The sequence below is a fragment of the Pseudorasbora parva genome, chromosome 2 (assembly GCF_024679245.1).
Source record: "Pseudorasbora parva isolate DD20220531a chromosome 2, ASM2467924v1, whole genome shotgun sequence".
NCBI lineage: Eukaryota > Metazoa > Chordata > Actinopteri > Cypriniformes > Gobionidae > Pseudorasbora > Pseudorasbora parva.
In genome coordinates, this window is record NC_090173.1 from 45058275 (window position 1) to 45078977 (window position 20703).

General features: G+C 38.5%; 2 protein-coding genes across 6 annotated transcripts in view; one reads left to right on the forward strand and one right to left on the reverse strand.

Annotated features, from left to right (window-relative positions):
• The first annotated feature begins 5411 nt into the window (after positions 1-5411).
• nr5a5 (nuclear receptor subfamily 5, group A, member 5) lies at positions 5412-14073 on the forward strand. The gene is made up of 7 exons (XM_067421589.1): positions 5412-5642; positions 6254-6369; positions 6469-6610; positions 7796-8532; positions 12884-13003; positions 13284-13431; positions 13512-14073. Exons 1-7 carry the CDS (start codon positions 5543-5545, stop codon positions 13757-13759), a joined length of 1611 nt encoding a protein of 536 aa, XP_067277690.1. The 5' UTR covers positions 5412-5542; the 3' UTR covers positions 13760-14073.
• An 848-nt stretch (positions 14074-14921) lies between these two features.
• The window catches only part of camsap3 (calmodulin regulated spectrin-associated protein family, member 3), a 53550-nt gene continuing 47768 nt past the window's right edge, over positions 14922-20703 (reverse strand). For all 5 annotated transcript variants that reach the window (XM_067421566.1, XM_067421550.1, XM_067421545.1 and 2 more), the window contains 4 exons: positions 20557-20650; positions 20354-20466; positions 19909-20027; positions 14922-17175 (listed from right to left, as the gene is read on the reverse strand). In XM_067421566.1, the coding sequence (XP_067277667.1) occupies positions 16873-17175; positions 19909-20027; positions 20354-20466; positions 20557-20650 (629 nt within the window). In that variant the 3' untranslated portion in view covers positions 14922-16872. The remainder of the gene's footprint in view (positions 17176-19908; positions 20028-20353; positions 20467-20556; positions 20651-20703) is intronic.

Sequence of the window (20703 nt, forward strand, 5' to 3'; positions counted from 1 at the left end):
ATGAAAATAAAAACATCATTGGTAACTTGTGTATTATTGGATTTTTTTTCCAATTTTTTTCATTATTGGATTTTTTTTAATATACAATATAATTAATATATATTGTATATTAATATACAACAGGTGCAGGTTGGAAAATGGCCACAATTAGACTACGTATATATGCTGTGGATGTCCAGTGGTAAAATGATTATTATTTGCACAGAAAAAATTGCAAACCCTTAATATACTGTAGGCTGTGGACCCAGAAACATTAAAAATTCTTAAAGGATATTAGAGAAGCATGCTGCTTTTTGGACATAAGAATGTCCCCTTTCAGGTCGGGATACACGTGTCAATTTATGTGAAATCTTCAATGATTTTTATTGTAAATGGAAGAATAACTTTAATATTGTTATTAATATTTCAAGATGAACATTTAACACTGAAAATGAAACACTGATGCAACTTAGGCCCCCCGTCCATGCGAAGCCAGAGCTTTCCCAATCTTTTCTCCTTGTGAATGAGATCTATATTGTCCAGTATCACACTGTATGAGCCGAAAAAGATGTTTAAAATATGATACACAACATAAGCCAACTTTTGTAAAATTTATGAAGTTCAATAAACTGTTACAGAAAAAAAAATATATATAATTCTAAATCTGAATTATTTCTAATGTCAGGATTTACATGGTCAGTAGTCCCACATTCCCATTTGTTTCATGCATAGCAGCTAAATGAATTGCCCAAATGAAATTTGTATTTTATTCATTATCATTATGAAATCACTTTCTTTAGTTCTCATTAAAAATCAGAAATAACAATAGTGCAGTTATTTATAAATTTAGTTAATAAATATGAATTTTCATCTACTTACATGTTACATTTATGAAAATTATGTTTTTGGGACATCACAAAAAGAAAAGAAAACTGGTAAATGATTAGGCTAAATATGAACAACGTACCCATCCATGAAGACTTAAATTATAATCAACAGAGTAATATTGTGTATTATAGCACCACCTATTGACAAGTAAACATGGTGACTTGAGTTGTGGGTTGGGTTTGGAACCATCTTTCTAAGCTTAGGATCTTTGAGTATTTATGCTAAATTTCTGAAACAGAAAAAAAAAGTATAATCATTAAACAACTTTCGGTTGTATATGTATAATCAAGAATGTAAGCAAAAAAAAATGTAAATATGGGACTGTATGTTGCAGTTATTATGATAGATAATAGTGAAATATGTGGAACAATCCAGCTATTAGAAAAAGCAATAAAAAGAATGGCATTTTCTATTGCACACATTTTTTGTTTTATAAACACTTTTGTAGGCCTATAAAAATTTCGTCCAATCATTGCATTTGGTTCGATACAATATCCATACCTACCTTTCAACTTTATTTCCATACCTCGCACCATCATGCACAGACATCACACGTCAGAGCATTTCATGAGGTTATGCAGAGTTTTAGACATTGGCCCCATCCGAAATTACTTCTCTACAGTAAGCGGAAAACATTGTGTGACAAGAGAAGTATGTCCGATTCACAGGCTGAATCGGAAACCGCCCTCTCAACCCTCATTCACTATTCCCTATAGTCCACTAATGTAGTTCACTTGAAGGAGTGAATAAAAACGAGTTAATGAATTCAGACAGTGCATTGTGGGATAGAATGAGTGCACTCAATAATGTCCACTATGGTTTTGGACACCACTACAAATGGATGTGCCTTCAAATGGTTCCCCATTTAAGGATATTGGGGGCGATTTCGAAAAGGATGCCTACTCTTCCGGCGAGATTCTTACATATGCATATAATATTACACGTTACAATCCCATGACAGCAGGCCCTTGGAAAGGATTTGTGAAAGTCAGTGAAGCGATGCAAATGAAGCTGATAGGCCACATGATAATGACAACACGGTGGATGCAGAGCTGTTGAAAAATGGATGTAGCACGTCCAGATTACATTCATACGGGACATTCTAAAATGCTTAACGTGAAAAACGCTTAACGTGGCTTAATGCACTAAGACAGTGTTAAAAACACACCAAACTCAGGAAATATCATATTAATGAAGTATACTATGCACAAAAAATCAGATGAGCCCACAATATGAACTATATATATGCTATATATGCTATATAGAACTATATAATATATATATATATATATATATATATATATATATATATATATATATATATATATATATATGTCAAATAAAGTTTGACATTTAAAAAATATGTAGATAAAAATGGGACAAATAATTGCATAATAATATAGTCATAATAGTAAATTATTAAAGAAAATTTAATTTAATTTTTGAATTTCAGAACATTTTTGTCAGTAAAGTGGTTACTGGTTCAAAATGACTGCTTAAAGAGACCAAAAAAATTGCACCAAAAAATTTAAAATCTGTCAATTTACTCACCCTCAAGTTGTTCCAAACCTGTATGCATTTCTGGTATGTTGAATTCCTACCATGGAAGGAAATGGTGCCCCCAAAGCAGCCTGGTTACAACATTTCTTCAAAATATCTTCTTTTGTGTTCAGCAGAACAAATAAACTCATACAGGTTTGGAACATCATGATGGAGAGTAAATGATGACATAATTTTTATTTTTGGGTGAGCCATCCCTTTAAAGTGCACCAATATAGGCTACTAAAGAGTTCTTTAGAAATAAATAAAATAATCAAATATAAAATACTATAAAATGTGTTCTGTTGCAAGCTTGCATAGGCCTACTTGATTCCATGTTTATTGTTGAGCTGTTGTCATTGTTAAATTGTCACTCTTATCACTACTATCACTCTTTAAATGCCAAGTTCATAAATGATTTTCAAAAACTGATTCAAAACTGATTTGAAAAAAAGCTTACACACAAAATAACTTATTTTCAATATAAAAAGTGATTGTGCATGATTATGCAGCATTATGGCTTTACAATCAAAAATTATGGTTATAATGGAAGTCAATGGGGCAAAAACAGCCACGAACAGTAAAAGAGGGAGAAACAAAAACTGATCCTGTACAAAAACTAACAAAGCATCAAATCTAAAGTTGTTACTAATCTTTGACATGCTCAATAATGTGATAAGAGGTAAAAAAAAAAAAAATCCAGTCCACAATCATTTTTTATATTGAAAATAAGTAATTTTGTGTGCATGTTGTGTTTTTTTCCAAATCAGTTTTGAAAATTATTTATGAACTTGACAAGTAAAGAGTATTTTGTTTTATTATTATTATGGTACTAGATTGGGCCGAAAAGCCTCATAAATTAATAATCGCATTCATTCCTAAACTATGGTGCATTTCCATACTCAGTAATAAATAATACACTATATAATCTGGGCAAACCTGGTGGGATGTCCCCACCAAAGCTGAGACCAAACCTACGCCCTTGGAAGTAGCCTAATTACTTATTCAAAATACCTACTCAAGAGTAGGCCATGTGATTTCAGATACAGTCACAGAGTCCCATAGAGAAACCACAGCTAACTTTTACTTTTACCTCCTGAACCAAAACAAGCAGTTCATGCTGTGTCCCCTCCATACATTAACCGTATTTCGAGATGGCTAACAATGACATTATAGCTTATCCAGCAGGCTTGTGCACAATTCAGAATTTCAGAACTGTCTCCATTCAATTCATGATAACATGTAAACAATAACATTTTTGGAATTGAAGGATGCTGGATCAACGGTGTTTGGAAAGTTGATGGATGATGAAAGTAAATGGATGATTCAGCTGCTGACAGCTGGCGCGATCTTCTGGCGAGACGCAGGAATTAATTTCCCGCAGACCAACCGTAACAGTGTATTGAGGGTAATGGTGGCGAGTTTAAGCCTCGAAGCATTGAAGCTTTTCAGCTAAATGGTTCACAAAAGGGTTCATTTATCAAGGCTTAATTTGTTCACAATACCTGGTGGTCAAAGAGTGTAAAAAAGCAGCTACATAGATGACCTGATACCGTCTCATTTAAAGGGGTGATGAATTGAGAAATCAACTTTCCTTTTAGCGTTTGATATATAAAAAGTCTTGCTAATATAAGAATATCTAGTAAGTTTGAGAGCTGAAAACTTCCTTGTTAGTCAAAGAAAAGCTTTTATAAACACCAGGCCCAGAAAACGACTGTGTGCACATCTTGACGTCATTGTTAAACACCGCCTCTACAGAATAATAAGCGGCAATAAACATGCCGAAGCTATTGCGCTGTTCCTGGTTGTGGAATAACACAGTCTCTGCATAAGCTAGAGTATGGCTGAGTATGGCTCTTCATAATATACTGACATAAAATACTGAGTATGGCTCTTCATAATATTAGGAAGTTCCAGCTCACGTGGGGAAGACATGTGCGCGTGTTCGCACATTTCACTGCGGAATCGTTTGTAAAAGTTTTGTTTCAGGTCGAGCTGGATTTGCAGACATAGAGATTAAAACAATACTTTGACTTCTACATTGGATCCGACAGGAATAGTGCAATGTGACTGATGTGAGTAAACTGTTGTTTTTATATTTAATAGTAGTCCCGGGGCTGTGTGTTTTTCAGACAGGCTACGAAAACGTAAGCCCGTCGGCAGGCCGGTGAATCTCAGTGAAATAATATTCTTTCTTTTTTTTTATCTGGGTGTGCGCACGGTTGGTGCTTACATCCACCGATCGGCCGGGCCATGTAATACAAAAATTATATACCAATCAGTCGCGGGTGGATGAGAAATAAATCATTGTGTGTGTTTGATAAAGACATTTACGAGAGAATGTGTGATCGAGAGAATCATTCTGGTTGCCGCTTTAAAAACAATCCCTCCCTCATGTGAACTGAACTGACAGGGGAGCAGAAGCTCATTAAATATGCAAATCTTATCTAATCCTAGCCGTGGGCGTTTTTACTTCCAAGTTTCCAGTGTGTCACGCCCATCAAAACCAGTGTAGAAAATAGCCTATTACTTACTAGTTATGATGTTTTTGAATGTAAAAAAAACAAACTTTATTACTTGACCTCAGACAACATTATAAAAAAAAATTAAAAGCCAGTTCATGACACCTTTAATACTTTAATGTTTAACACATCCTCAGACTTATGCGTTTCTATGTCAATGCCATCAACTCTGAAACGAATCGGCAGCAGTCAGACTCAGGTGGTACATCTACAGCTCTGTCAGTTGTTTATGTTCATTATTATTGTAATGTTATGTGCTTTGAGATATGAGGTAGTTTAACATGAACTTATTTTAGGAATGGATGGCCATGATTTATTTTAGCATCAGTTCTGTTTGTGGTTATTTTCATATGGTGAGTGTGTGCCCTTCCACATATTCTGCTCCTGCAATGCTCAAGCACCTTTTCAGCATGAATGAGGTTTTGCTTGTTGGGAAGGTGTGACAGACTAAGGTTTATTACCCTCAGCATGGAGCAAAGTCCGACTGAGGGCCTTTACACAGCACCATCTCTGAGACAGCCTGTGTCTGTGCCTGTTTTCCTCCCTGTCCCGGAGGGCCGTACAGTTATGAATGACTGCTTACGGTGACCCATGCCGCCCCTCTCCTATGGACCATGAACATCTCAAACTATCCCCTGGATTACCCCCAGCCTACTGCCTTCCACTCTGTTGGTTACACACAGGACCTTGCGTCACAAGAGGGACCGTCAACATGTAAGTAGAGCTCCGGATCCGAGACACTTTAATATGGCTTTAGCGACTGCTAAAAGGGTAGAGTAAATGTTTAAAGTCACTGACTAATTCACATTTCCATAAGAATCAATTGTTTAGGCATACAGAAAATCATGACATGCGATTTGATCGTGTTGTATAGTTTAGTCATGTTTAGTACATATTGATGACCTGAATCATTTAAGTGAAGTTTTTTAATGCTTTTATTCAACAGATAATTTCTTTAACAAATCTAAAAAAAATAAAACCTTTAGTCAGAGTACTCTTCAGAAGTCAGTTTATTTCTTTTGACTGCTGAAAATGTTAAAGTATAAGGATTATGTAAGCCCTATATGTCAGCGTTTAATCAATGGGGTGATAAGAGACAAGGACTATTTGAGATATAATAGACTGCCTAACAGATTTATCAGATAGACCGGTCATAAAACTGTTCAACCTTACACCCTACTCGTGGACAATATCCATACGGTAGGCTTCTTGATTTCCATTTGCTTTTTCCAGAAGGTGACAAGTAAGACTTGCATTTGTTTTAAGTGGACAAAGGGACCATTAACACTGCCACTGGCATTCACAATTGATGTGATATCCTATAGCTCAGGAATTAAAGCCAGACCCAGACAGTAGGACAACTCGAGAAGAGGGCTGTCCTGTGTGTGGTGACAGGGTGTCAGGATATCACTATGGTCTACTCACTTGCGAGAGCTGTAAGGTAAGGGCAACAGCAAGACTGAGACAAGTACGCAGCTTTTTGTTAATAACCTCCACACTCTTATCAATCTTAAGTAGTAAAGACAAATATTCTCGCCAGGGCTTTTTTAAGCGCTCTGTACAGAACAACAAGCGGTATACGTGTGCAGAGGCACAGAGTTGCCCCATGGACCCGGCACAGAGAAAACGATGTCCCTCCTGCCGATTTCAGAAATGTCTAGCTGTTGGCATGAAGAAAGAAGGTATGGCTGCAAACCCACACAATGATAGTGCATGATCATAAAGTTATGTATATAACGTATTCTTTCAAGTCCTTAGATGTTTAAGTATAAAATGCAGTTACTGTCTCTGATGTATGGAACGATATTCATGGGTAGCTATTCAAGATAACTGATCCTGTTTCCACTTATCTTTGACACCATAAACCACTGCAACAGCAATCTTTGATGACCTAGTAAAGGTACAAATGTGAATACAAGCAAAAAAGTTTAATTATGTAACTTTATAGGTCAGTATCTTTATGTAATGTCAATATTGCTTTACGTTTTTTTTTAAAGAGTCAGTTTTGTCATTTAGAGCAAGTGTTTCCCAACCCTCTTCCTGGAGGTACAACAACAGTCCACATTTTAGATGTCTCACTTATCTGACCCATTCATTTATGGTTTAGGAGTCTCCACTAATGAGCTGAGTTGAATTAGGTGTGTTTGATTAGGAACATTTGGAAAAGTGTGTACTGTTAGGAGGCTTTTTACACGAAAACTGAAAACGCGTGTTTTGTACGTTCATTTCCACAACAACAGCATTTTGGGGGCCTTAAAACGCAAACATTTTGAGAATAGTGTTCAAAGTGCACGAATTTGAAAATCTCCATGTCAGCTAAAAAAGCTTTTGTGAAAATGATGTCATGTGCATGCGTATTATGTGTTCAGTCTATAGGAGTGTTTTTTTTTTTTTACAAAGATCAACTGGCCATGAATAATACAGCAATTTTAGTCATTTTCACAGCTCTGTGTGACTGTGAACGGGGACCCTTTTTGACAACGCTATAGTCAGTATGCAAATAAATGTGAAGGAGAACGGTACGTTTACGGTACCTCAGGCTCAGTGTGCCTCCAGGAACAGGGATGGGAAACATTTACTGTCTCATTTCAAAGGGTGTGCCTTTCGGAGGTCACATTTGACGGCCACATACGTCCTTTTAGAAAATTAACCATTACATCCCAGAGACCAAAATTACAGTAATTTATACCTCACAAGGAATACCTTGTGACCTCTTTAAAGATGTACGCGGTCGACAAATGCGACCTCCGGAGGGCAAAGCCTTCAAAATGAGACCGCTACTGATTTTGAACTCTGAGAATTTAGAGTAGCTGTAAACTCTTGAAAATCATGATGTGTTTATTTATATGTGAAATCACTTGTCACAGCTGTACGCGCTGACAGAATGAGAGGTGGGCGAAACAGGTTTGGACCTCTATACCGACGGGACAGGCAACTGAAAGAGCAAAGAGGGACCTTTCACCAGGCAAACATTGCCCCCTACAGGATCAAAATTGAGGGACCACAAGCGTTGGTACCTGCTGTGTCTCATGATTTTCATGTCATCAACCCCTCCCCTGCTTCTCTCAGCTCTGATAATTACCACCCACCTCAGCCCTTTCATCCCAGTATGAGCCAGTCTGAGTTTCCTATGCTGCTGGACTGCACCATGCCCAGAGACCGGACTCTGTCTGATCCATCCTTACCTTTTCACACACTGTGCTATCCAGGCTACCACACATACCCTACTGACTACAGTCCTGCTTCTGTGACGCCCCCTGCTCCAATCTCTCCAAATGTTCTCTGCACACCTGCACCTACACCCACTACGGCACTCACACCAACCTCAACTCCAAGTTCAACCCCGACTCCAGCACAGAGCTTGACACCCACCTCAACCTCAACCCCAACTCCTAGTTCTTGCTTCCTAAATCAGCTCCTTCAAGCAGAACCAGATGAGAAGCAGCTCTGTATGCGGGTGTTAGCAAGCCTCCAAAGAGAACAAGCCTGCCGAGGAAAACATGACCGTCTCAACACTTTCAGCATCATGTGCAAAATGGCTGACCAGACTTTGTTTGGACTGGTGGAGTGGGCAAGGAACAGCACACTGTTTAAGGAGCTTAAGGTAGAAGAGTTTGCAAATGATCACACTTTTCCTTGAACATCATTTTTCACGTAGCCCCTGTTTACAACTGGTATTAAGATACGTTTTGGTTGATTGGATCAGAAGTGGATGATGATACAGGTGCAGAGGTGTCAAGTAACGAAGTACAAATACTTCGTTACCTTACTTAAGTAGAAATTTTGGGTATCTATACTTTACTGGAGTAATTATTTTTCTGCCTACTTTTTACTTCTACTCCTTACATTTTCACGCAATTATCTGTACTTTCTACTCCTTACTTTTTAAAAATAGCCTCGTTACTCCTCCGTGTTGTTTAAAAAAAAAAACTATGCAGATAAAATCGCGTCATCCGGATAGTGTGAATTTGATTGTGGTTGGATGAGAAGTGTAAACATATACCATTCCAACACCCTATTGGTTACTACGTGATCCATCGCGCCTGCACGATTCAAAGCACAAATCACACACGGTGTTGCCAGATTGGGCGGGTTCCAGCGGACCAGCACGCACTTTCAGTCAGTCAGCGATCAGCAGCAGACGCGCTCATTCATGACAGCCAGGTTTTTAGCGCGATAACTCGTCGTAGATGTATATTCGTGATCGCTATGCTAAAGTGGCATACATACAGTATATATATATAAGTACACAAGCCGTTTCTACAGTAAGGAGTGGGAGAGTGAACAAACTCTCAAACGTGGATTACACCTGTGACTCGAAGACTCTTTATAAATATAATCCTGATTCCTGTCCATCATAATATACACACTCAGGACATCTGCAACTAGCAACCCCAACAGCTGCTGAAAGAGGTTTGAATCAATGATTAATCAGTTTTGACTGGACTAAGTGCGTGTTCTATGAACATCACAAGGGTAACGTTACTGTAGTTTTGTCAGAGCAAAGCTAAGCGCATTGATGTTATTTTTTTGTCGGCGGATTATTGTACAGTATCAATGAATTACGCATTTTGGCAGTGGTGTGTTTTAATGTGTGAAATGCCTGTGAAATGCCTGTTAATTATGTGCTTTTTCCATTCTCTTATATTGGGCACTGTTTGCACTTAAAGTGGCTTCTTCAATAAAATATCATCCCATTATTTTGGCAGTTTTGGTGACCTTTGAGCCCTGCACAGGCCCTGCACAATCCTTCTCATGGCACACTCCTGCAGTCATTAAAATAGTTCAGCTTTGTTTGTAATGTCCAAGTAGTTTATATTTCGTTTAGTTTCTTTCTTTTTTTAAGTTAATTTAGAAAAATGTTTGGATAATTTTTTTTTTTTTTTTTTTTTTTAAAGTGACAATCAAGCAGTCAGCGGCCGACAGTGGGTATGAGGTTAGGGGTGTAAAAAAAGTCAGGGCCCGTAGTGCTCTAAAGCGTCGACTCAATCTGGCAACACTGATCACACATGTAGCCTACATTTACATTCCAATAAAGGTTATTGATAACATTACTTATAGGCAACTAGTCATCATATCTTCCGCTTCAGGAAACATGTTAATGCTCAGCAGTACACATATGGTATATGTCCATTGTACTAAAATGCATTCATTTTCAATGGGTATATATGCGGCTGAAACAGGTAGCCAGTGCCTTCCAAATTTTTTTAACATTAACATTTTAATATAACATTATAGTCATTATGGCCTTTAGAAAAATGTTTTTTTGAGGAGGTGGGGTAGTGCACTATAGGCCCCTGTGGTGTGGCCTAAGCTTTTGTCTTTAATGGCATTTTCTTCCTTACATTACTTTTACTTTTATACTTTAAGTAGTTTTGAAAACCAGTACTTTTAAACTTTTACTTAAGTAAAAAGCTTGACTTGATACTTCAACTTCTACAGAAGTATTTTTAAACCCTAGTATCTATACTTCCACTTGAGTAATGTATGCGAGTACTTTTGACACCTCTGTACAGGTGTAAATGGGGTCTAAAACGTTTCCCGCTTGTCTACTTTCGACTACTTTAAGAATGCATTCGAACGGATTGCTTTCGTAGTGTAGAAGCTCATGTGGTAGAATCTGTTCAAACAGCCGCAAAAGACCGCCTATTCTCTGTCTACTGACCTAATGCGTAAAGATTATGGGAAGTGCACTAGACAGACGTGCTTTAAACTTTGTCGGCTGAAGGTCCAAGTTTGATTTGAAGACAAAAATAACAAGTACAATGTTCTCACCAATCCTGATCTCTTACACACACTCACAGCATTCAGTATGGTCTTGCACCTGTTATAGGAGAAAAGAACGCTGATGCTCTCCGTACATTTTTCTGTAGTCTCATGGTGCATTTATGCGTAAATAATGTGAGTTTATTTAGTCATTTAGATTAAAAGATCTGAAAAAGCCCATACATTTACCCGCCCATAGACCCTTCCCTCAAAGAAATCAGAGCAGAAGTGGTCAATAGAGATGGATTAAAACTGATCTGATCAACCAAAACGCATCTTAATATAAGGTGTAAACAGGGCCAAAGAAACCACCCCTGCCCCCAACTCACAAAACTATCCATACCATAATTCTAAAACCACAGGGAAATTGTTGAATGATAAGAATGGTATACATCTCTAACCCCAACTCTGATTCATTGTTAGGAATATTTTTCCAGAAGCAAAAAAAAGCTGTTTCCACCAAAATTACCCTGGAAAAATTTGTACCAGGAACCCCAGACCTGTTGCTGTCTGCTTTTCTATTGTGGTTGAAAGTACCATGAAGATTAGGCAAAATTACTGTGTAACGTAAGCCTGAGCGCGACTTTCCAGTTTCTGCTGGATTTCGTCCACTGAATATAAGCTTAAAGGGGTACTTCAGCGCAGGGAAGATGAATCTGTATTTAAACTGGGTCATTAATGTAGTAGAAATGTGAAATTATTTTTAAATTTAGTGCTTTCTAGACTGAGAAAAGACTCATGGGGATGAAAGACTACAATTCCCAGAATTGTACAACCCTACAAGGCCACTCACAAAGCCACCAACTAGATTACTGAATCACTGATCACTTTCCCACGGCGACCGCATTCATTTTCATAAAATCAGTTTAGTTAGAGAAAAAACACTACAATTAAAAACTGAACGTGTCTGTTCAATGTGTGGTTTAGCTGCTGGGAGTCTCACAGCCCAAAACGCTGCAGGAGTCAAATATATTGACAGTCATGGATGAGCTCGTGATAAGAGCTGAGGTAAACGCATCAGCGGCATAGATTCACAGTGCATGTTCAGTCTGCTGCGTTTTCAGTTCATGCCTTTGAAAGCTAGCCTGACAAGCCAGACCCACATCAAGATGTTTGGTCTGGAAACTCACCATAGACAGGGCTCAATCCGAGGAGCGGGACGGTTGTCTTTCAAACTCCCTCTGCACGCGATAGGATAGCGCTACACCAACCAGAGCAACGAAGGTGAAGCAGAGCTCGCTGACTGATTTAAACATTCCCCGGTCGGCTAAACTCCGAACACATCTTCCCTTTTTAAGAATGACTTCAGTGCCGTTCTTTGTCCTTTTCTCAGAGAAACGCTTAACTCCAAGTCTTCCAGAGTCGCGGTCAGAGCTGATTCGAAAGACCTCCGCCGTTCGCCAGTTTCTGTGATTACTAGAAGCAAGCAAACGCAACTCGGCCGTCGTCATTATGGCCCCGCCCGCCGACTCTATACACGATGTGATTGGGCCGTCCAGATTTTGAGGAACACAGCTCAGAATGGTATTGAGAGTTCCTAGACACTTGCGGGCAAATTAAATTTGCTGCCGCTAGGGTGCGTCTAGATTTCTAGGCTATTTGAAAGCTTAACTTTCATAGGAATTAGTTTGAGAAGTTGAAAGACTAACTTTGCTTTGCTGGCTTCACCATTTAAACATGAGTGCCTGCCTGAGGCTGCAGCTGTGAGTGTGATCTCCATCCCCCACGCGAGTTGAAAACATGCGGAAATGGCTCCCTCTGCTGGCTGTAGTCTTTAGCCTCTGGCCAACAATTCCTCTGGCGCAAATTGATGATATTTGCGTCATGAGAGGAATTTTTCCAGAAATAAAATGCATAAATCTCTTGTCTCAGGGGAATATGAGGGGGAAGCACAATCATTTGAATATACTCCAGGGTTTCTACTGATACAAAGCCATATGCTAATCGCTGAAGTAACCCTTTAATAAAGCCCAAACATCATTGTCGGTGCATTGGTCATACTTTTTTAAACTCACTGGTGAAAATCGTCTACTAGCATCCCATGCTTGGGACTGGTGTCCAGAACAACATACTTGCTTGTATTTTCAGCATTGATGAGGTTAACCTTTGTAACGCTTTCATACGGCTATGTCCGCCAATTTTCTACGTATGGCTACTGCTACATAACTAGAGTACCGGATCTCTTGCAGGTGGAAGATCAAATGGTACTACTGCAAAGCTGCTGGAGTGAGCTTCTTATTCTGGACCACTTATGCAGGCAGGTGGCTAATGGAAGAGATGGCAGCATCAGTCTGATTACTGGACAACAGGTAAGAACACCTCTTTTACTGCACCAGTGTTACTCAACCCTGTTACTGGAGGCACACCAACAGTTCACATGATGGATATATCTTATCTGGCCTGTCTATTTTAGGTCTTGGAGTCTCTAACATACTGATCAGTTGAATCAGGAATTAGGAATCAGGAAGAGTTGAAAAATGTGTGCTGTTAGTGTACCTCCCTGAACAGGGTTGAGAAGAACAACACCCTAGTTACCCAGTTTAATAAACGTTTAGGAGTATTTCAACTGACTTGTTTTTAACGTACCAGATAGAGGTATCGACCATCCTCAGTCAGGCTGGAGTAACTCTCAGTAGTTTAGTATCCAGAGCCCAGGACCTTGTATCCAAGCTTAGATCACTGCAACTGGACAGAGAGGAGTTTGTGTGTCTCAAATATCTGGTTCTCTTCAATCCAGGTGGGTTTCTTTTCATTCCCAAATGTTGAATCTAAACAATTCCTGTTGGACCAGAGCTGTAAGGGTCATGTGTTTTGCAGATGTTAAATCAGTACTGGACCGAAGACAGGTAGAACAAACTCAAGAGCGCGTAAACAGGGCTTTGATGGACCACACTATGCAAACCCACCCAGGTCACTCTGACAAGTTCGGACAGCTGCTGCTCCGTCTGCCAGAGGTGCGCAGCATCAGCCTTCAAGTCGAGGAATATCTGTATCAGCGCCACCTGCTGGGAGATCTGCCCTGCAACTCACTGCTGACCGAAATGCTTCATGCCAAGCACACATGAGACACACAAGCACACATGAGACACAATCAAAACAAAGCTTGTTAGTGGAAATGCTTTTTCGTATTTGACCTGTGGCGTTTAATCCTTTTGAGCTTTGAATAAGTCCAGATGCTGGTTTATTTCACCACTGGATGGCATGACATAATAAACAAAAGGAACAATTACTAATTTCTGGTATTATGGGTGTATAAGATGTACACACAAACATTTTTAAATACTCACTACAGTTATGGATAATGTCTGGTCAGAAGAAAAAAGACGCATTGAAAGAGACAAGATTGAGTTTCAAATTAAAGCGTGTCTGTATACATTAATATGGTCTGATATTATGAGTATTGTTTCTAGAATGCAGCTAAAGAAGGTTAAAGCACATGAAGCTCATCAAGAACATGTCCGGGTCATATTTCAGTCCCTTGAGAGAAAAAAAAATCAAATTTTAATGACAATTAAGATTCCAGAATTACTTTAAAGCTACACTGTGTAACTTTTTTAGTTTATTCTTAGCTAAAAACACTTAGTTCTTTCAAAAATATATGTGCTCATTAATGTATATTTACTTCTTTCAAGTATTCTCGTAAGTTTATAATATACCATTGAAAATACATACAGGTGAGGGGTTTGAATGCCAGTCGCCATGTTGCTCCTCCATCTTGAAAGTACATTAGCCAATACCCATAAATTCAAGCTTCGCCTTTCGCATTTTAACATTCGATGGCACCGTGGCAAATGTGAAGAGGGGGATTCCCATGTTAATCTTGGACTAAATCGGCCACCGTAGGAGTTAAAACGAAATCAAAATTGAGAGGAACAGAAACTATTATTCACTGGATGGTCTTTTTACCGCTAGATGGGGGAAATATCACAGTGTAGCTTAAATGATAATTCATTTAAATCTTTCAAGAATAATGAAAATGTACTTTTTTTTGGTGGTGGTAAAATATGACAGAGACTGTTTGTAAGTTAACATTTGCTCTCTTTCAAAGATGCATTTTTTGAACGGGAACAGTGTGAACTGGGCAAGAAACCATGGACATGCAATGGAACATTCTTAATTTAAAAGTAAAAAATAAAATTTATATTAAAAAAATGGCAACACAAGCTGATAAAATGTATATAATTGATAGAACTTAAGTAAAATCAATGATGATGAGAAATAATTGAGTACTTAAAAATTATTTTATTTTTCTAAATCCTGTCATTTGGATTTGATTCATAATCAAAGAATTTGGGCGAAAACAAAATCTACCAACATGAACATGGAAACAGTCAAAGGAAAACACAAAACATCAATGTGCTTTCTGGAATGAACAAGTGAATCACCACATTTGCCAGAACATAAATAATAAAAATCTGAAACTAAACAGAAAACTCTAGCTCATCCTTACCCAAATAAATACACCTTAGGTGACCTAACATTCTACAGAATTGCACAGAATCCATTTACATTAAACCATCATGTTTCACCCAACAGTCAAACACATGCAAACCTACACACAGATACACATCTCCCATTCATTTGACACAGAGACATGTAAATCAACCGTTTCAAAAATGATTTGTTGCTCTTTACAAAAATATGTACATCTTTACGGCAAAGTACTTCATCTGATTCTCCAAAGACAGGAGAGAGTGGTCGTTTTAGTGCTTTGATGAAGAGAAAGACTAAATGCCCCTTTTATATAAAAAGACAACTCAAGCCATTCACGAAATTAATAAGGCCAAGTTAGACAGTTCGAAGATTATCATATTCATAGAAACAACATAACCGCTTAAGGCTACAGACACCTGGCTGCTTATCTGCCTTTTATCACTTTCTGTTAGTGTTTGTTTTATATCACTATCTGTTGGTGTTCACTACGTGTATATCACTATTTGCTGCTGCATGTCAGCCAAACAATAGCACTTGTTCACTCAGCTCTGGGTACGCAAGTAAGAGTTGATATCAGATTTGCGTTTATTGTTTCTCGCCATCTGTCTCTTTCTGTCCCCCGTCCCGTTCACACACTCATTCATACCAACACATCCAGCTCTAGTAGTGAAGCAGCAGTGTAGCTTATTCATTGCTTACAAATCTCCACAATATACAAATCATTGTCAAAAACGAAAGAATCAGCAATAAACAGCATTCAAATATACAGTATATTAAATTAGCCTTATTTTTTTTTTCTTGCATCATTTTTGCAGTTACAGCTTAACAGAGTAAAAAGATTTCCTCAATTATTTTTTTGAGCATCATTAATGGAAATCAACAGCATGTTCTGGCATTTTTTTGCACTTTCATTCATTCTTAATTAAAGCAAATGGGATGGAAAATATTTGAGTCTTTAACATGCTCTCCTGAGTTCCTAAAGCTTGAGTAATCCAGTTAGATGAGGTTTGAAGCAGGAAGAAAACAAACATCCAGGTGTCTACGACTGAATTTAGGAAGGAATGAAAAGGCAGTTTTATTAGAGAGCAAGATGGACTCGAAACGGACAACAGTGCCCCTTTGTAATGTTCTACATTCAGTCCGGTAAGACTGAGAGGCTGATGGCGATAAACAGACGGTAAGAAGGCTTGTGTTGGTTTGTGCCCTACATTCATCAAAGAGCAAAGATCCGTTATCATCCGGGGAATCCTTATAACTATCATAGGATCCAGTTCATGGAGTAAAGAAGGGAAGGAGCTGGAGGACAGTAACATTTCTGAGGATCTTTTTCTTTCTATTGTGGGGGACATTCATTTTACTTGAATGACGAGACTGGAAGGTTCATCAAAAGTTTTAACATTGAAATGCCAAGAATCATTTCCCTACAATCTTAGAAAATCAATCAGGCCCTTCTCTTTGAAATATGACTTTTGAGTTCACTTGCGTTGCCTGAAGAAAAGGGCAATGGAGATTTCTGAATAGATATTTGTAACTTGACCTGTAGTTACACAGAGAGGCTTTGCACAGTCATTAGCTATACACCTCTGAGGGCACTTTATTTAAGGATTATCTGTATTAGGGCTTCTTTGTTATCCAACTCTTTCTCCTGGCATATACTCCAATGTACCCCACTGCACTGCCAGAGAAGGGACAGCATCCGTGGTGACATGGCCAGCTCAGGCATAGTTGCATTTCCAAAAAGGCTTTATTTTGGGGTCCCAAGCTTCTTTGGGGTTCCTGGGCGCTTGCGCTCCCATAGGTGGCCTGGAATGGTGAAGGCATCCACACTCATGGACATAGTCTTGGACGGGAGGGCCGTGAACTGCTTGCGGTCCGAGCTGTACTTGTAGATCGACTCCACCATATTGGGACTGATGATCCGCGGGCCAATACCTGTGAGCCGAACCATCTCCTCCGTCTCGGGGTTCATGGTATAAACCGCTCGGAACTGACAGCTGGTGTCCCGGAACAGGATGAGAAAATGGTTTGCAGAACTTTTCTCTAATTCCTTTCTCAGACAAGAAATAACCACAAAAGAACACAATGTGAGACCATTACATAATGCATTCAAATGCATCATGCAAATGTGCGATGGCAGTCGGCTTTGAATCATGAAAACCCAGAGTGCACTAAAGATGTTAAAGGGGTCATATAATGCCATTTTTGTACAAGTTAATATGATTCTTTAGTGTCTATATAAAACCTTTGTAACATGCTTTAATTAAAAATTCTTATTAGTATTGTAAGAAAACTAATTTTACCTGATCAAAAACAGCTATTTTTTTAGCAAGCCATTTCAGTGCATGTGTCTTTAATGCTAATGAGCTTTGCTCACCCCGCCCCTCTGTTCTGTGCTGTGTTTTCCCATAACACACGTGGGGTGTTGCCTTGATAACAGTGGAGGGTATATTTTGGAGAACAAATGTCAACGGGAGTCTCTGAGGACACATCTGTGCAACCGTATCAATTTGAACCGGAGTCGGACCCGGAACAAGATTACAGCTCGAACGAAAATCAACAATTAAGGCTCGAACAGAATGTTTCTGAATGGTTGGTTACTAAACTTAATGTCACTTTGATCTATCTTTGTATGTACTGGCAGGGATGAATGAATATTAGATGCAGTTCAGGGTAGGATAAAACTAATCTCTGTGATGAAGAATGCTACGTGTTTACTGTTGTATACGTTAGGTCAATGTTAGAGCTAATGTCAATAAAACTATTTTTTTTGTTAATTTTGGCTTGCCAGTGATGCGTAACATTATCTATGCAGTGTAATAACTGTTACAATACGATTTTTTTTTACAGTAAAAAACACCGTTGTAAACCATCTACATAGGCCTCTCGCAATAGTCAATAAATCAATTAATCGCACATTTTAAAAAATGAGCTCGATAATTTTTCTGCCTGCGATAATTTCCATTTGCATGCTTGTTTGTTTTCCTCGTCTCTCTTGCTGACGGCGCCTTGTCCATTTGGGAGGTTTATACTCGACGCGCAGCTGAGTGATGAGACATCATGCTCAGCCAGAATAAGATTCGCACGAACTCGAGCTTCTTCGGTTGCGGAGCCACACGCAAAGTTACAAAATTTGACATGCAAACCGCCAAGCAAAATAGGGTCTCGCTCACTCAGCGTTGACATAATTTTTGCCGCATGCACCCTCGCGCTCATGTGGACGCGTCGAGAATAAACAAAGAGCTGCACTGAAGTTGGCAGTTTGATAAATGCTAGGTAATGCTTCAGTTAAATCTTTATGTGCTAATAAGCACATAATTTCTGTAGAGATAGCAACACACAATCTCCTTTGTTTGTGCCATTAATGTCTTTTCTCTTGCTGTATCAAAATTTCATCTTGCTTTCCTCAGAGATAGTCAAGTTCAGTTTGTGCATGATTACATTATATTATTATTATTTTATACTGCATCCTAAATTGTGGATAATTAAGCTATATATCATATGCTGAATTACATTTTTTGGAATGTTAATGATTAAAAGAAAAAAACAACATCAAGAACCATACAGAACCGAAAACTGTGACCCTTAAACCGCGATACGAGCCGAACCGTGGGTTTTGTGAACCATGTCACCCCTAATATGCACCTAAAACACAATCATCTGTTGCAGTTTTCATCCATTTTATTTATTGGATATGGTATTTATTCAAGTGCATTTTTTATAAACAGACTGAGATTGCCTTTTGGTTGTTTTGTTCGTTTATTGTGGATATTTAAAATGTTTTTTTGTTATCAGTGTTAAATAGTATTTAGAAATAAAAGTTTATTGATCTTTGATAAGGTGTACCTGCATTATTATGCCATTATCATTATTTTAGATGAAAATGGTCTAAGAACGACAATATTATCATTTATCGCAATAATTTCTTGGCCAATTTATTGTCCAGCAAAATGTGTTATCGTGACAGGCCAACATCTACATTAAGCTTAGTGCAGTGTTACCACGTCCACGTTAACTTAAAAACCAGCGTACACAGTTTGTAATAACACAATAACCATAACACGTTATTCATTATAAACGTGAGATTATGAATTATATTGAGAACGTCATACATAGAAAGCATGCCGTAATGCAAATTAACTTAACCTGTGTAAACTTTAGCCGCATTCATAGTGAAGAATGCAAGCGATTCAAATGTTACACTCACTTCTTCTGGAGGTGCAACAGAAACACGAATAGTTGGTACCGATCTTTTTTCAGGAGCAGCTTCTTAGCCAAACCTGCTTTATACTGACCCTTGGTTATAAAGCAGTCTGGTGAGAAATGCTCCGCGGTTTGCTCAAACATGAAAGCATTGGCGCTGATCGGGGGGAATATTCCATTCAAAAACAAAACTCAGCCACTGTATCTTCAGTGGTTTGGATTTAGGAACATCAAACTGACTGCTGTGTTCATTATGACACCCTTAGATGCCATTCTGCTCTAGCGTATCAACAATGGTGGACTATGATGATGACAGCTCGCTCGGGGCGGGACAGTGTTGAAACGCTGCTGTCAATCAACAATCGTAGGAGAGGCATCCGACCGTGTGGTGTCACACAGTCGAGCGGCTTGATTTGAAACAGAGGAAAACGTATAAGGAAATAAAATAAAAAAACACTGGATGGATTTTTATCATTATAGGATGGTTGTGTACAGGCACTGCCAACACACATTTCCATACAATCAACTTGTAAAAGTGCATGTACCATTATATGACCCCTTTAACTGAAAGGTTACTCACCTCTACAATCTTGTTTTTCTGTGGTTCGTTGACCTTTCCGGCCAAACAACAGCGTGAGATGGCATTATGGATAATGAACTTATTGGACTTGAAGCTTGGCTCCTTGTAGAGTTTAGGTCCTGAAACAGAAATGTCATTGCTTAAGATACAAATGCTTGATTTGTGAACATGACAAACAGATGCTTCAACAAGAGAAAGCAAGTTCTTTATCACATGACCTAATCTAAACAACCTTAAAACTCAAAATACCCTGATGTTCTTTCAATAGTGTCTCGCAAACCACAATGTTGCAGGATTTGAGGTGTCATTTATTTTTAAACCGTGTGCCACAGGTGACTCACCAAATTCAATACTTAAGGTTGTTTAAATACTTAACCCCAAGTATTAGCAATAGCCTTAAAGTACCTCTTATAATACTGCAAATCATATAATCTTTCTAGTTTACCAGTGTATTCTGGGATGGAACATGGAGACGAAATAGTAGACGCATTTTCCCAGTCCCCATTCTGTGCAGCGAAACGGCCTGGAGATAGCAGTCTGGATGGTGAATGAGAACGACTGTGGAAAGGAATAAATGTTCAGAAATTAGGTCACAAAGAAAGAGCAGGGGTTCTCGACAGAATATATATATATACAGGTCAGATTTACCTTGGAGATTTTCTGACAGTCAGCGTCCCACTGTCATTAGCCATAGAGGACAGATTCATTGTTGAATGTGAGTAAACTTTATTTAATCTAGAACCTGAAATAGAAAAGAGTTGACATGATATATGGCTTTACTTCAGAATCAGTGGA